This window comes from Rhea pennata, chromosome 20 (assembly GCF_028389875.1).
Source record: "Rhea pennata isolate bPtePen1 chromosome 20, bPtePen1.pri, whole genome shotgun sequence".
Lineage (NCBI taxonomy): Eukaryota > Metazoa > Chordata > Aves > Rheiformes > Rheidae > Rhea > Rhea pennata.
In genome coordinates this window covers 10,644,922-10,663,083 of record NC_084682.1, presented here as the reverse complement: position 1 = coordinate 10,663,083, position 18,162 = coordinate 10,644,922, and the positions used below count along the sequence as shown (strand labels likewise).

General features: G+C 43.1%; 1 protein-coding gene across 2 annotated transcripts in view; it reads right to left on the bottom strand.

Annotated features, from left to right (window-relative positions):
* The window catches only part of AUTS2 (activator of transcription and developmental regulator AUTS2), a 745,402-nt gene that overhangs the window by 403,791 nt on the left and 323,449 nt on the right, over positions 1–18,162 (bottom strand). For both annotated transcript variants that reach the window (XM_062592634.1, XM_062592635.1), the window contains exons 3-4: positions 14,582–14,683; positions 6,786–6,821 (exon numbers count right to left, since the gene is read on the bottom strand). In XM_062592634.1, the coding sequence (XP_062448618.1) occupies positions 6,786–6,821; positions 14,582–14,683 (138 nt within the window). The remainder of the gene's footprint in view (positions 1–6,785; positions 6,822–14,581; positions 14,684–18,162) is intronic.

Sequence of the window (18,162 nt, the reverse complement as noted above, 5' to 3'; positions counted from 1 at the left end):
TACTTTCTTTACAACGATGATGATTCTCTCATATCAGCTGTTAAGATACACTGCATTTCCAATGGCTCCTGGAAAATAAAAGACAGTATCTAAAAGATTTCAGAGAAAGAATGCCATGATTTCCTAGCCTCACTGCTCCATATAAAATCTGCTATACATAAAGTGTGCAAATACTAACAGGTAACGATCACCTGTGGAAAGATTTCTATTGGGAATCTTGTCCACTTTTCTCAAATCTGAATTTACTATCAGAAGATTCATAACCTCTGTTGTTAGCTTTCCTTCTGCAATGAATGGGCACGTGGAGATTTTAAAGGAGTTAAAATCCATTTCAATATACCCTTTGCAATAATAGTTGGTAAAGCTAATTACTCTGAGAAAACTGGAGATCATTCATTACCCTACTAAGCAAATCAGGATTTTTTAACAATGATTTATAGTGCCAAATGCAGGATAAAAGGATTGTCTTTTCAACTGTGTTCACAGATGACATGACAGTTTATTGACTGTGATGCATCCAAGCAGCCTGTTGCTGCAGTGCTTTTGTAGACCTCTAAGTATTTCAGAAGGATACAGAGATACCCTTTTACCTGAGCAAAATACTTTAAAATATTTGGTTTCTAAAGACAAGCACTTAAGACAACTGAGCAACTACCCTCAAGAACAATAGCATCTCTTATTTACCACTATCACTGCATACATGAAAAAGGGCAGTAAAATATTATATTCCTTCTGTAATCATTGTGAGTTCCTTTTTTAACCTACATCAAACAACAGTTTTGGTATCTAAGCTGCTTGCTCCTCTCCTACAGAAACTCAAGGGCCTTACTGAACCCTCTTGATCTCTTAACACTCTCCCCACCTGAACAGAGTCAACATCATCACAAAATCTGACCACCTCTAAGAATAAAACACCGATATGGATTCTACTTGGGACCGCTGCCATTGCATATAGACCAGGGAGGGCAGGAAGAAAAATCTACTATTTTCAAGGGTTTTATCTGAGAGTACGAACCTGGAATATCCACTGGTAGAAAGGACTCTGCATTTCTTTTGTAGATTATATCTCAGGTGAAAGTCAGTCCTGTTGCACAGGGGAACAGCTGGCCTTACCTGGGCCACATTCTGGTTTTATAAGGTCTCTGTTCTAATGCTGCCGGTGCTCCGCTGACTCTCTTTGGGATGAGTTCTTGGAGTTCTGTGTAATGCAACGCAACATTGCACAACACAGCTTCTCAGCGGCACGCTGCAACTATGCAAACATCTGCTGAACTGAACCCACTCAGGGCCAAATTGGATAGCACAACTGATTAGCTAGAGCCTTTGGGAATATCCTCATGATTTATGTTCGTCTGAGTCACTAGCCCATGTGCAAATCACAATCTTTTTTTATTACTATTTTTTTTAAGGTGGAGAGAGAACATTGTTTGGTAAAGAGGGTTACAGGCACCCAAGTACTTCTTCCTCCTCTCAGCTTGCTGAGGCTATTTCTGTCACTGGCTTGTTACCAAACTGTATCCATTTCTGAAAATCCATAAATTCTGTGTTTACAGAGAAAAATTGCTTACTTAAAACAAACGTTAAAAAAAAGATCAGAAAACCCTCAGAAATGGCCACAAATAAAGGCCTGATAAGCAGAGTGCTTCGAGACCACTCCACTTGGAAACAAGTTGCTATAAACAGAGCAACTGCACAATTGCCCAGTGAAGCCAACAATCTGGAGAACTTGGGCTGTCAATTAAAAATAAAACACACAGTTATTTACGTTCGGATTTCTGTTCTATTTGGGTTGCAAAACGCAAAACCATCTCTATCCTTCAATGTGAATTTGGTTTCTTTGTGAGATATAAAAGAAATAAAAAATAGCAAGAATCCCTCTCTGTAGTTAGATAAGAGAAAAAGCTTTCACTGTTTATTCAAACTCCAACCACACTGCAAAATAGCTCTCATTCTGCTGAAGACACTGACAGCCAACGTTAAAATTCAAATAACTCAAATTCAAATAACTTTCTTTTAAAAGCTAAGAAGTTTTTTTTCCCAAAACCCTAACCACTTGTGCAATTATCCGATGTAGCCGATGTAATCTACCTTATGATCTATCTTTGATGAGAGACAATAATGGTTTGCAATGCAAAAAAATCAAAGACAACTGGGAGCTTTTTCAGTTAGTGTTTAGCTACAGTTTCCTAGAGCACACTAATATTAACAACATTCCCAAAGCTCTCTTCATATGCACCAACCACAGGCTGGACCATCTCCATGGGAAACAACAGAGTTAGGCCTGTAAAAGGTACAGGGAAGTGCCCACTCTGGTGCCAAGTCTGGCAAAACAGATGGTGCACAACAGTGGGAATCACTTTTCAACAAAGTCTACTGAACTCATCCGCGGTTATACAAGAAATTGTGCTGCTCCTAGCTGAAGAAATGTTGTAGAGCTACAAACTCCTCAACAACTTTTACATTTAGCATCATTAACAATCACTCAGCGGTTCATGCATATCCCACTGAAGGTGCATATTTAGTAAGTCTGTTTAATCAGTGGCATCTAAAAGGCAATTCTCATCATCCAGGTATGGATGAGTTAGGCCCAATCACTTAACTGTGATTCTCAGCCCTCTCCATTGACGTTATGGTGAAGGTGGGTGGTTAAGGCTGGCCAGGATGAATGCCCGACCCAGAGCACGTGAATTCTTCCTTTACGTGCTGTTCTCAAGATGCATAAACATAGAAGCAACAAAAACATAAGAATTCAGTCTCCCACTTTCCCATCGAGAAACTTACCTAGTTACAGCATAAAACTAAGTAAGATTTCTGCCTTCACTGCTACTGGAAGCACATAATGAATTGCAACGATGGAACAATCGTATAGATATTGGCAAAAATGTCCTGTACTACAGGGAAGTGTCAGCTTTATAACATTCCCTTAAACACTCAGTGGTCTTGGGAGGCTCTCGCTAGAATACAAGAAGATGCAAAAGTAATTTCTGTCTTGTTGTAACATGTGCAGCATCCGCAAATATTGCAGACGCCTGAGCCGCCACTCAGCAAACCAGAATGCATGGCATAAGCATAGTTCTTAAAGGAGATTCTGAATTTGACAGCTAGTATTTCAGCTATATACATGCTAAGAGGCATGCCTAAAGACGCAAATCCTTAACTCTTATACAAAAGTGGAGAAGAACAGTGACTTCAATGAACAACCTTCCCGTTACTGCCCATGTTACATGTGACGACACATAGAACAGTCCGGATATTATGTTGGTTGCTCACCAGCTACATATTGAATATGGTTATTCAGCTGAAAACACACAGGATGGAAAAGTAAAATGTCCTCTGTGCTAGTAATGGAAGAGCAGAATGACCTGACAAATATTTCAGGCACTTAGTTCATACACCAACACTTCTCTCACTGTAATTATGCCAAGGTCACTCCTGCTTAGACGAACAAGAGCAAAATCAACAAGTTCAGATATTACGTGTAAGCAATCACCAAGGCTTGCAGAAAACAAAATGAGCTCTCAAGCTTTCCATCCTATTTTTTACTGCAACTAGTTTGTTTTTTTGCTCCATTTTGATCCCTGTAAACAATTTTTAGATTCCTTATATAGAAATTTCCACAAAACCCTTGTGTTTTTCCTGCAAGGCTTCAAAGTAACAAGACTAAGTTGATGCAAAGGATACTTACTCCTCCAAAGCCAAGAAGCAACTGATGGAGAAGTACAAGTCTTGGTTCATTCAAGCTTTAAAAAGGAAACACACATAGGACAGAAAAACAGCAATGCTTCATTAGTACAGAACGCATCTGCTTCCACCACTCACACTTGCTCTAGGTTTCAGGATAAAAGCATCACCTCAGCCTGCTTGCTGAGGTAGTAGGTAAAGAGCACCTTCTCTACAGAAAAGGTGACTTCACCCCAGCAGTGAAGACAGGCAGATATGTGTTGGTGGAGAGATATTGCTATCAAGAAACCAATGTTACTGAAGCAGCGGAAGGAGAAGGTGAGGGATAAAGGCAATAATGAACCCTGATGATTAAAGTACAGATCCAGACAGAGGGAAAAAAAGAATCCATTAATACCTGGAATTAAACAGCAAATATTAGCTACTTATCCATTTCTCAGTGCTCATCATTTCTGAATAAAACCTATTCAATCCACTTCTCTGTTTTCTGTAGTATATGTAGTTGGACAGTGAATTAATCTTTCAGTCCATTTTAACTTACCTGGTACCTATGATTCTTTTGGTGTGCTACAGTATGGAGTATTTTGAAGTCTGAACTACCGACACACACCAGTCAGTCATTTCCACAGACAAAAGCTTTATTATTATCTATTAAACTAAATGCCATTGTTTTACTTGAGACTCTTCCCTAACAACCATTGTTTCGATGTTCTGGGATCACACTAAACACAGAAAAAAACTATCAGTCTTTTCTAGTTAAAAGCTCTGTTAAAAAAAAAGTCAATTCAAGTTCATATTCTTTTGCACTTTGATAATACAATAATTACATTTATTGAAAACACATGTTATGTGGATCATTCTGGAGCATTTTTCTCATTGTCTGGTACTGCAAAACACATCTGGGTTGTATTTGCCCCATGTAAGTTAATAAGGGTACGAAGCTTTTTAAAACAATAAGCAAGATAATCCTAAAAACAACTTTCCAAAGCAAAAAGAAGAGAAAAAAAATTCCAAGTTTCATCCAAGACTCTTTAAGTGTAGAAAAGACTAAGATTAGAACCAAAGGACTTTTTTCTAACTACTAGGCTATTAGTGAAGAAGGAAAAAGATACTAAAAAAAAATCTGATTACTATGACTATACATAAGAAAAAGTGCAGTTAAGCATATCATATTAATGGAACCTAATAAGGGATGTCTCCCCACCTACTCAGATCCGAATTAGCATGATTTAAAGCACCAATATGTTGGCACTAGAAGATGTCAAGCTTCTTCTTGTTACTAAACTCCTAACTTGGGAGAATTGGAAACTTTAAAGCTTTTTGCTGGAGCATAGGGGATGTTGACACCTTCCAGATTTTCACTTCATTGGACCAACCTACAGACAGTATGGTGCAAGGGAACAGCAGATGGCTCCTCTTCTGCTGCCTCTGCTTCCTAAATACGAAGCTGAATATTGTTCTTTAACCATGCACACTCAGCTCCCGCTATAAGAAGAAGGTGGCTTATTTATGTATGTTAAAGCTTTTCATCCCATACTGTATGTGCCCCATTCCCGAGCAGCTCTGCGAACGCTCATGCGACTTGCATTTCAAGTGCCTAGACAAAGGAAAGTAATTCTGTCTAAACTTCAGAAAGACAATCAAGCTTCAGTCTTAATAAGAGATAAACGTTGAACTGTTTGATATTCTTCCTCCCTTCACTCCCTCACTCTTAAAAATACATACAATACAGAACAAGGGAAGTGCTGAAAAATGGAAGCTATTTCTTTCCCGTTTCACATTTTGTCTTACCTTATACAGATCTGGGTTCTGCCACAATTAAAAAAAAAATGCTACAAACCTTTTTGAATTGGTAATTCTCTCTTCAGACCTCTCCACTGGCAGAAGTATTAACATTCAGTCTGTGCTGAAGTCCAACGTAAATCCAGCAGGACACGGCACTTCTCCAGGTGCTAAGTGTTTGTGCTTGCATTTTACACCTTACATGTGAGGTCACACGATACCCAGTTTAATCCTGTATCTTTCTTATAGGATCACAGACCTCTATGAAAAAAGACTTAATTTCACCATGTACTAATGAAAGAAAATTACAGTCTGGAAACCTGACAGAAGAGCAACAGAGTTTTCCATCATGTAACCAAATACTACACAGTTTTCTTTTCCCCAGAGTTTGATGAAAAGATAGGAACAGGCTTTGATTATGCTATTAACTATACAGAGTAATGCCACAGAAGAGGTCTCACTGCATTTTACTCACCTGGTTTTGGACACACATAATGACTTATTTCTCCTACTGATATTGCAGAGGCAGAAAAGTAATGATTGGAGACTATAGCTTAAGTTACATTCAGAGGGTAAGAGCAATTTAAATACAAATCTTGGAGGAAAATAAACAGTGCACTGCATTCACTGGAAACCACTTCTTACTCCCAAAATAATCTGTGCGAGTAAAAGATAGATCGATAGATTGACAAATATGGAAACGAACAGATAGAAAGGTACGAGTGTGGACTGCTCAGTCGATACAGGGCACGGGAACAAAAGAGACAGAATGATCAATTATCAAACCAGCTGTGGCCTGATCCTCTTCTCTTGATGTAAAACGTAAAACTAGCACAATGCAGCTGGGCTTTCCTAGCTTGTCTGTGAGATATGGAGCTTTTAACCACCAGTTAGGAAACACTGTGTGATGCTCTCTGGACTGTGCTATACAGGAGATGAGACAAGACTCTCATAACGGGCTCTTTGAAGTCTATGAATCAATGAAAATTGGTATAGGGGGAAATCAAGATCCTAGCATCTCCGGTTAGAGAGCTGATAAGACCTTGGCTGGTTTTATTTGCTGTAACTGTGTTACCCAAATACTGTTGGAATTAATGGAATGCTTAATTAACGTGCCATCTGATTTGTTCAGAAAAGCATTGACCGCATGCCTAAAATATTACCAATAACGTATTAGTGGAGAAGACAGAGAAGACAAGTTAACCTATTGGGCAGACTGCAACTGGTTATTTATGCTTGTTTCCATATAATAAGGCACTCTGGTCGCAGGAGTAACGCTAGGCTGTTCAGTGGCACACGTGTTAAAGTTGAGATACACTTACAAAGTAGCCTGTTCCCAAGCTGGAAGGAGCTGAGCTCTGCAATAAAACACAAAGACAAAGTGGAAAGTCAGCGATGGTTTTTAACACGTTCCAATCCACATAGCTCATTACCAGCCCCTCTCCAAGCTTTTCATCGCCACATCACAGCCCCAACGCGCTGCCCCTTGTCATCTGCTACTGAAACAAACACCGCGTTGCTTAATTCTCCCCTTTACATCTCTCAGCGACTCCGAGACGGTAACGTGCTATTTACTGAATTCCAAGCTTCCGCGGTGGACGTAATTGCCAATTTATTTGACAGGCAGCTGGGTAATGAATTAATGATGGCATTTCGCCCTGCGCTGAGACTAAACAGACACTCATCAGCCAGCCTCCCTGACACGCTGACATTCAACGCCCTGGACTCCAGCTACTCAGCTTTGTGGCCACAAAGGGGCAGGCGGGAGGGGGAAAAGGGGGGAGAAAAAAAAAAAAAACCCAAACCAGAGACTGACTTCAAAACAAAAAGCCCGGTGGGTTTGGATGACTTTTTCAGTGTATGACCTGGATGCCAATTTATTCCCGAAAGGCCCTGCTTAGTACACACATAGCGCTTTTCTAAAATGAGACATTTTGTAAACATAATTAGTAGTCTGAAATGTAAAGGACGCGTGGGCACAGAGACGCCGCTGCAGTCAACGCGCCGTTTCCTGGAGAAAGGCTTTCCCATTTGGGCGGCCGCGCTGTCGGACAAACTACAGATCATAAAAAGAAAATAAAGACCAGACGACAAAAACCCCTGCAACGTGAAACAGGTTTCAAAGCTGAAACCCATAAAAATAATTAAAACTGCTATCACTGCCGCGGAAAATAATCAAAAAGCTCTGAACGCTTCTCAAATACGCATCTTGAAATTCAGTTTAAGCAGGGCATGATCAGCGCCGCCGTGTTCACAGGAATTACGGAGATAAAGGGTTTTGTATCATTAGGTTTTAATCTGAGTAACGGGGATTACGCAGCAGGTTCTCCTGCCGACATCGGCAGAGCCCGAAACATCTCGGTCACAATTTAGGTCAGTGGCTGTTACGTTAGGGGGTGAACGGCTCCCAGGTGCTAGCAGTCCTTTCACCTGAAGCATTTCAAGGCCAGACGGTGCACTAGGAAGCAACGTGCAGGCAGTAATTTTCTAGTGAACAGTGGGCAGCTCCGGGTGGCCAGTCCTCAACTTGTCGGGCTCTACCTGCGTTTCCGTCCTTTGGCACAACCTCGCTTCCACGAACGACGCAGCTCTGCGACTACCAGAACTGCATCCGGACCCCAAGCCAGACTTGGCAAATCAGTGGAAATGGGCAGAATTTGCATCGCCCAAATCCTATACCGAGACACTGTTGCAGAGAAGCTAATAGGAAATCATCTCAATTCCTGATCATTTAGTGTATTGCTGATGGACAAGGAAATAGCCCCCCAGATGGGGCTTACTGGATCTTTTTACTGAATTAAGCACAGTAGAAATAGTATGGGCCAAGAAATATAAAATTAACAGCCACATTCATTGCAAATAATCAGAATATTACTGCTTGCTAACCACTGTACTACTAGCAAGAGCAGTTATGTATATAGAGGAAAAAGCCTTCTAGTTTAAGCCATTAAAAATTAAAAACGTGGCAAGAGGAAACCTTCTTGGTAGTCTGAAGGGTATCAACACCATGACATCAACAGACTCTGCTGGGACATCTTATCTGAGCAAACAGGGGTGCGATGGAAATTTTGAAGGTAGGTGGTTCCTGCTGCTTATCCCTCTCCTGACCAGCTGCAGCCACTGAAGGACGATAGACCTGCGCTCACCAGAACGCAACGGGCGGCTCTATAATCATCAGCTAATTCCTGAGTCCTTCCGGCTCACTGCTCTAGGGCCATCGCCATTCGCAGTAAGACCTGCTGGCCCCAGCACCGACATCCCCGAACGTGACTGCAATGGGAAGCCTCGCGAAGCAGAGGTTGGGTTTGAAAATGGGTACCCACGAGGCCTTCAGAGGTCACCCAGGGTGCTTTGGTCTCCTCAACGTCCCCGGCACCGTGGAGTTGGGGAAGGCCTCATCACCTCTACCACCCTGGCCATCAGCAGGCCCTGTCAAGGACAGTCACAACTCCAATGTCCCTGTCACGGGCAAACTGCAAAGGTTTCAGGAGCCACTGTTGGCCCACAGGTTCCAGCCGAATCCCAGGCCACCTCTCGCAATTTTTAAAACTTGCTTTGCAGGCTGAAACATTCGAAGTTTGCACCTCTGTGCGACTTCTACTTGTCTGCTTTTTCTACGAAGTTGCAGAAGGATCGAGTCCCGAAACAAAACAAAAGAATAAGCAAAACACACATCTTGTTTCCCACTGAATACTTCCATTCCTTGAAAAGCAATGCTGCAATGGCTATGGGAAGACGGTTGAAACATAGCAGTCAAATGACTTTCACTGAAAAGAAACAACTCCGTGCCCTTTCAGGGAATTCGGCTTTGCTTGATGGAAATATAGCCCTTCACAAACTGCATGCTGCGTATGGATAGTACAGTTTGCACACTCTTTTTAACTGAAGTAGCTAAGAAAGACTATATTGCACATGCATGAATGACTAAGTCAGCTGTGTTGTGAACTGTGTGCTGACAGAGCATATAGGCTGAAGCAAGGGCTATGCAAGAAGATAGCTTCTCACCTTTTTGATAACTCCCAATAGCGAAAGGATCCTACTACCCAGTGCCCAGCTTTGGTACCAAGTGCTGAAAGTGATACTGTGTATGCAGCATCTGTACAAGCCCATGCTGAGTCGTGATCCTGCACTGGATGCTTTTACATCTCTTATATAAAGTGTGCCTATAATAGAGGTAATGGTTTCACTTTCCCCCGTTGCAAAATCCGACATTAGATACACCATTTGATATCCACACAGCCACCAGCAGAAGCCTGCATCAGGTGCCCATCAGCAAAATGCAAGTCACTTGCTTAAAATTAATAGGGTTTTGGTTTTGTTTTCCTTCTACACTTTTCTTTTTCAATGATTGCTTTTTTTTTCTTTCTTAAGAGAAGAACTTTTGGCCCAGGAGCAAAAAATATAGTAACCCTCATGTAAGTATTAGTTTATTGTGTACCAAAGAAAATTACATCCTTGAGGTCTTGGAAGGCACAGTTACACCCATTTTGCATATATATTGTGCATTACTTGGGGAGCTGGGTGGGGAGAAAGGCTGTGTTGTATGTATTTGTTCTGGCTATTGTTTATGCAGGTCTGACTGAATGAAGGAACAGTGGGTATCATTTCAATTTCTGATGTCAACATCAAATTACTTATTTAATTTCATGCCTGGTGAAGCATTGTATAGCTACACGCAGAATCATTTCACTTCATTTGTTATGCTGTGTTTTCTTGGCGATTGGCTTGCCTTCCAACTGACAGCTTTAATTACGACATGAATTTGATTGCACTGCCGAGGAATTAACATAATGCAACAAAGCACTTAAGCACCCAACCTTAGACACACGAGCACACACACACGCACCCTCGCACACACAAAGCAGCAGCAAGGGCAGCCGATCAGCTCCTCGAACGTACACACGCGCAAGCACACGCAGAGCTCTGCTGGTGCTCCCCCACGTTAGCTACAGCCCAGGATGGCAGGGATGCTCGGGAGGAGAAGCAGCGCCGAGGACTTCGGTGCGCACAAGCCTGTTTCTCAGTTTGGCTTTCACTGGGCTTAAAGCGTAGGTGGGAGGAAGAGAAGGCAGAGGATTGCCAGCGCCCATATGTGAGGCTGGAGTCCCCGGGGTCCGCGGCTAGGTGTGCTGCGGCAGAGAGACCTGTCCTCCCTCCGGAGCCAGCAGCACACCGAGGCACTTCTCCCGGTTCAAAACCTCCCTGCAGCCTGTCCTCAAGCTCAAGCACGCACCGCTGTAGGGAGAAGTAGCTACGCCGCGCCAGGGAGCGCGAGGCACCCAAGGAGGCGGCTGCGAGCCCGACACGAGACCCGCTACTCCTCCGCTCCGCGGAAGCCGCCCCGAGAAGCGGCCGGCGGGGCCGAGGGCACCCAAGGGGCTCGCCGGACCTCCCCCTGCCCGCGCGCGCTGCTCTGTTCGTGCCCGTCAGCGGCACGATCGGCAGCGCCGACGGCACGGACGCCCGATCTTAACAGGACTAGCAACGAGCGCACAGCTGAGCGTGAGCTTCGGTTCAGTGACAGACTGGGAGGTCCAGTTCCGTGGGAGAACGGGAATTTAGGAATGTGCACCAAACAAATCGGAGGGGGTTTTGCTATGTTTCCTGGTGCTGCACCCCTGAATATTCAGCGCTCTTTACCATCCAGATTTGCCACTAATTCTCACTTTTCTCTCAAGTGATCTCTTGCCGTTTTGTAAATTAGGGCTAACAGCTACCCCATGTATTCTGAAACAGGAAGACTCAACTAAAAATAAATGCATAAAGAAAGGGAAAGGAAAGAGGCTGACTGAGCTCCAAGCCGAGCAGAAGAGAAAGCGCTGCCATCTTGTCTCCCAGCAAAATCTCAGCAAAATGAATTCTACTACTGGCAAGAATTTGATGAGATTAAATTGACTACGGCACCCTATATATATACGGGAGGAGCAGCTCTCCAATTTCATTTTTAGGCCCCCGGAGCTACCTCTGCCCATAAAGGAAACAAGTTGTCGTCCCCCCTCAAAAAATAAAAGGGCGAAAAGCAGGGAGAGATGCGTTTATGAAGGTCAGACGAGGAGATTTATTAGGGCGCTGTCAACCCCTTGCAATGGAGCACTCGGGTAAACATCACCCCTAACGTAGCAGGGGTCAAGCTCTCTGCTAATTATATCTTCTTGCAGCGGTATATATGGTGATGGGGGGGAAGACGAGGAGGCACAAGGAAGCTGACGGAAATCCGTCTCACCACGCTGCACCTGACATGAGTACAGGCAATTCCTCTTCCCCCATTTGATGCTATTTCAAGCCTCATTATGAGAAAAGTCTCCTGTTTAACGCCCTCTTTTCATTGCCTTATCCTCTTTTCATTTTTGACCACCTCTCTCGCAAACGCTGCAAATTACCTGCTTGGATCTCATTAGCCTGGGAAGGAGTCACCCCGTGTAAACACGCGCTGCATCAATCCGTGCTATCCCAGAGCTGCAGGTACACGCGCAGGATGCAGAGTTGAAAGACGTCTGATAGCAGAGGGAATGAAGCCACTGACATGTCAGTTTGCAACTGGATATTCATTATACTGTCTCCCTCGTTCTGCATCTGTCACTAAGCTATCACTTAGGCACCGCATTAAAGCTCGTGACGCTAACATTTCTGTTTCAACAGCTTACTTACAACCAGGGATTTGAAAATTGATCATCTACCTAGAGTATATGCACTTCATTCATTATACATGTTTCCATGCAGTAGCCACGCTTAATCTCACAACACTGTGGGGCTACATCAGTGGAGATTCATTATACTTCAAGTCTAAGACTTGCTGCTTTGACCTCTGAGCTAATCTGCCTGGAATATTTTATATTTTTGTTCAGGCTTCTGATGAGTACACAACTTCCAGTGTATTTTTTCCTAGGTGAACAGTGTTCAAAGCAGAAAAGCCTCTTCAGAAACAACTTAGTCTTTTAGTTGTATTTATTTCCATACAGAAACTGCTAGATACCATTAGACACCTCACTCCTTCAAAATATATTATTTAAAATACCTTATTAAGCTCTCGATGCTTTCTGGTTTGCAAGAGCCCAGTTCAAGGTGGGATCACCCACTGCTGGAAGTGAAAGTATCACTACCATTTTTGAGACTCCAATAGATTCAAAAAACAGGGTGTTTTTCATAGGGCTAGAGAGAAATGTAGAATGACGTTTACTTTTCCTAACTGAAAGAAGCAGGGAAGGCCAGTGCAGACGCAGGTGATAGGACAGTTTGTCATATTTGTCAAATCACAGCTGAACTGGCAATACCAGATAGCTGAGAGACATATTATATCTTAATAGGTAATCAAAGCATAAATGAACTTATTAAGCATAATATAAATTATGCATAGTTTGTTTTTAAAATATATAATTTTTGCATATATTTGAACAAAGTTGCTTCTGAGTCACCTAAGAATCCTTATGTCATTCTTGGGCATATTAAGGAAGTTATATTTGCTCCCTGCTTCCTCTTAATTTGCTATAGTGCCAGGATGAAAAGAAGGTACCAGGCGAACATCAGAAGAAAAAATGTATTTGACGGGCAGGAGGGGAACCAGGACTCTGCTCTCCCTGCCAGGTCTCACACTGAATTGCTGTGAGGTGCCGGACAGGTCAGCCAAGCCTCCGAGCTCTCCATTTGCTCCGTTGCCAGGGAAGGACAGCGCTAAATTAAAACACGTTTGTAAGGAGCTGAGATTTTGTGCTGCAAGGTGCTACGTAAATGTGAAGCTCGTCGTGGCGATTTCTCAGCTGCCGCAGGGCACAGCGCACACTACGGCAGAAACGGTGACGGGTGGAGGGTCAGCTGTCACCTGCTGCTACCTGTATGCGGCATTTCCTTACTACCTGCTCCAGCTCCTCTCCTCCACCAAAGATATCTTACAGCACTGAGATTGCCCTCCCCAGGTGGCTACGAAGTGTCTAACCAACGGTGTCCCTGAAGATTGGCTCGGAGGGAGGAATGGACCTCTAAAATAACGTGACAACGGGATGAGCAAAGAGGGAGCTATAGATTTCACACCTCCACAGGAAAAAAAATACATATATCCCTGGGCTATTTCAGGCATATGCACAATTCAGCAAAAATTGCTAGCTGCATGCCTGCAGGCTTCAATCCACACACACGCGCGCACACACACACACACACACACAAAAATGTACCCTTTACAAAGGTATTCCTTTTAATATCTGCTCAATTTAGTTTTATTGGATTGGCCTCTAGAGGATACTGTCTGGTGTCTGTCATCCAAATCTACCTGGCCACGCTATTGATAAAAACCTTCATTTCCAAAACGTGGGTTAGTTAGAACAGGCCCAGATTGCTAGCTGATGTGAGCTGGTCCGACAGATGTAGCCAGGCTTTCACCAGCACAGGACCCGACCTACAAAATCCCCACTTCAGATGCTCTTCTGGGACGGGGGCTGCCTTTCCCTTGCATGTGGTAAAGCGTGTAGCACAGAGGACCCAGAGCCATGAATAAAACACTCAAGGATTGTGATGGTACACGTAATAAATAATAATCTAATCGCAGCCGCAGAAGGACGGCTCTTTTTACTTGTCTGTTGGCAGAACACGTGTCGTTCAGTGAACGGCACTTTTTCTTTTTTCGCCAGAGAAAAGCATTCTCCGCCGAGCTGCCATCTTAGGTCCTTCCGCAGCACTTTAGGCAGAGCAGTAAAAGCAGAGCTTATGCGGTTGTTGGCCATGTTATATCAATCCATTAGATACAAATTCTTTGTGTCTTCCTAGACTCCCTAATACTTCTCATAAAGACAGCATTTACCCCAAAGCGATACATTCTTTTCCTTTCCCCACGTCGGGTGGAAAGAGGCCACTTTCCAACTAAGCAGGGCACTGCAGCTTCATAAAATGGCCTTCACCTCTCTCCAACATGTGAGTGTTTTCACTCCGACGGACATTTTACCAAACTTTAGGAAGTTTACTCAAGGAGGGCAGGAGCGCTAGGTCGCCTCTTCCCCTCCCACCGCCCCAAGGGAAGGAGGTTTCAACAAGAAGCCGTCCCAGAGCCCATATGCCATTCTGACTTACACCCCACCAAGACCTACACTGGGGCTTCATCAAAGCACTAGTCGAGTCCAGGACTTCTACTTACGTCGCTGAGTCTTTCCCGAGAGCTACTTCGATGGAAACCTTTGGATTCCCCGCTGGCGCTTTCACTGTCGCTGTCTCGGCAGCTGTTTTGACCTGGTTTGAGCTGCGGGAAAGAAGAAACGCAGAGAAAACAAGAGATTAGACTGGTGCTTTAAGTCCCCTCATCTGCTGGTCCCCCTGTAACATCACTGTGCGCTGAAATCTCCGCAGGGGAGGGAGTCACCTTCGCTCCTGGGGGCCGTTGCTCGACTACCCCCAGAAAACGCTGCGTGGTACCAATTACACTTCTCGACTAACCTCGACGTTCACAAAACGACATGATCTATCTGTCAGACAGTAGCTTGCTTTTGCCTTTCACACAGGTTTTAATGAACTTTACAGGCACAGTAGTAAATAAAAACATATATAGCCTACATTTTCAACACATTCAAGAACACATCCAGCCTCTTCTTAAGCTATGGGCTATACAGGTCAAGGCATTAAAACCACAGTGTGCTGGAACGGACATCTACTGTGTATGTACAATGCATACATATATACAAACACATACGCATGCACAGCAAAAGAAAGATCCAAACTAGACCTACTGGAATGCGGAAAAGGTATATATTTGTTTTAATGTATCTTTCTCTATATTTGCTTGAATTTATTAAAATTTTGCTTTAGCCTTGTTGACGCCTCCTCTGAAATAATTTTCTGTGAACACTGATTACTCCTAAGGTAAATGTTGGCAAATAGTTGGTTTCAAGACCGTATGCTTTTTTCAGAAGTTAAGTTTTAAAATCACCTGCCTAAATACTGGCAGCAGGAGCAGATGCAGAGAAAACATCTGGTGATGGGCCTAATGAAGTATTTCATGGTACACCCACCACGCTTACCAACCTGCGTGCAACAAACACGTACTCCGCCCGACTTACTCTAATAAACTCACAGTAATTTCTATTTAGACTGCCCAGAAATTATCACACTCTTCTCCATTTCAGGACGAGTATGTACTCAAAAGACAAGCAAGGTGGGCACTGAAGATCAGCAATGATCTTAGGACAGAGCAGGAAAACCACAACAGGTAATCAAATGAAAACATCAGAAGCTGCAGGAAACTTGGGAAAACCCATGGGAAAACCACATCTCTGTCAGGAGAGCATCCACTGCATGGCCAACCGTTCATCTGGGTAAAAAAAGGCAGTTTTGGGTGCTCTTTGCCAGCCAAACAAGAGAGAGGAGGAAGTACGTAAAGCTAAGGGCTCAGCCACGCAGCTGGGCTGCAACGCCTGAGCAGAACTGTAAAAATGCCACAGGTGTAGTCTCAGCTCAAAGAAAACACAACCTAAGAACTGAAGCCGCTTGCCAAACACTTACGATATTACAAACAAACTAAATATACCACAGCTCAGCCAGAAAATATCGGGTAAAAAGATTTTTGTTTCAGAAGTAACTGTTTATCAGTTAGATCTAACAGATCTAGGTAGGAACTTTTGGAGGCGGCGGGGGAAGAACTAATTCAAAAAGTCTAATACTTCATATAAAACCCACAGATCTTATCTAGGACCACTATGTACTGTAATTTTATGGTCCCATGTTTAAAAATTAACCACCCAAAGGAAAACAGATCAAGTTTCACTGACTCAGGCTTGTGTCAACAACTGCTCAATGGTGGAGAAACTCTTATTGTATCTGGGCCTGAAGGACTTTTTGCAGTCCAATTTTTTTCTGGAATTTCATTTATTTTGTACACGATTTTCAAGCATTAATTAGTGACACTGCTTGTTTTATTACTTCTTCTACATTGTGAATACTGGTTACTTACAGCAAAGCGAAGAGAAAACCTGCAGCTGTCATTTTTCTAGAGACAATATACAGTTAAGTAAATGATTATGACTAAGACATCTGAGCCTAATACCCTGTAGGGACAAAGTGAATTGAATTGTGTAGACCAGACATCAAACTCAAAAGTAAGTCCAGGTTAAGACTTACAAGTTTTCCGTATTTTCTTTCTTTTTTTCCAAGCTGCATTTCTCCATGTGCCAAACTGTTCAGGGTTTCCATTCTATTCCAAAACCCATCAATTTGTGCTAAATTAAAAAAAAAAAAAAAAAAAAAAAAAAAAAAAGCATGGAAGTGTGCCCTTGTCTTCTTTGAAGAGCCTAGAGTTACACACAAATGCACACAAGAATGCTTAATGTGGAAAGGCAATGGTTCATTTCAACCTACTCACATAGATTCAGCCACTTAAAATTAAAGCGGCGTTGAAAAAACATAGTGTTAGTAAAAATGTCTGCAAAGAGGAGACTAGCTCCTTCATTATACTGCATGCATGTGCGTTGCTCTGGGGCGCATGGGAACCCTGAAGTCAGCTTCCCCTGGAAAATGAGAATTCTCCCGTTTAGAAGACCTTTAAGGTGCTACATTCATCGCTGCTGTACCATTCGTGTCATGGCACCCAGTGAACAAAGCAAAGCCAACGGGAAGCTCCCACAACATCTACCCAAGAGTCTCACTGAGGATGGTCACACATTAACAGAGCCAGCAGACTCTTCTAATTCACCTTAAGCAAGGACCAAAGAAGGGTCTGCAGAAAGCAAATCTGACTCCTTGCTCCCAGTGTACAACAGGAATTAATTATCCACGTCAGGATTCATCCATGGATATTTACAAAAAGGAAGTACAGATGTCTGCTAGATCAAAAAGTGCTAAAGCCTAAAGATGTAGAAGTGTGCTGGCTCACAAACAACTTGCACAGCCTCAAGCATTCTCAAGGCATATGAGATGGGATACATGCGGCGTGTGAGAATCAACGACGTAAGCCTGCTTGCCCGGGCTGTATGGCACTGGGATAGCACCCTGGAAAATTCCCCCACATTTTTCCGTATTTTTTCATCTGAATTCTGGGGCATTCTCAGCATCATTTTATCATATTTCTGGAAATCTTTCATCATACTACAAAACCAGGGTAGCTATTGTTTCGTAATGCCTTTAAACCTATTAGAGAAACGCGAATAACTACATTTTTCTTTAAAAGCAATAAATTAAAAGAAAAGGTATTAGGAAGAATAGTTGCTGGCTATAGGGCTGGACTGGTATTAGCGGTGGGTTTTGCTTCTGATTCTTGAACGTACCCAATTCCCTCTCCAGAAGGAGAGAATAACGACAGGTCCTCCCTGTTCTCCAAAGCTGGTCTATTCAGATTTTTGCAGCAGGAACAGTTTCCCAGCACATGAGTGTCTGCACTACATGCACGTAGCATGCCACGGGGCCCAATCACACTCATTGCTCTTGGCACAACTGGGACATCAGCAAAGATTCCTAATGACAGGGTAGCTCCACTACAGAAGTGTATTCACACAAAAAAACTGAAAACATCCACACTCACCTGGGTTTTCCTTTTTCCCTTTCCTTCCAGAAAGGCACACGTAGAAAAATTAGGAAGCCTGCAGGCTGCTCAAAACCACTGAGCTGCTTATCAGCTGGGCCCCAAAAATTAAAACATATCACTCTGAGCTGTCCTACCAATTAATCCAAAACAGATGTAGAGCTGGAAGTGCTGAAAGGGACACGAACAGTTACTGGGATACTGAGTTACCA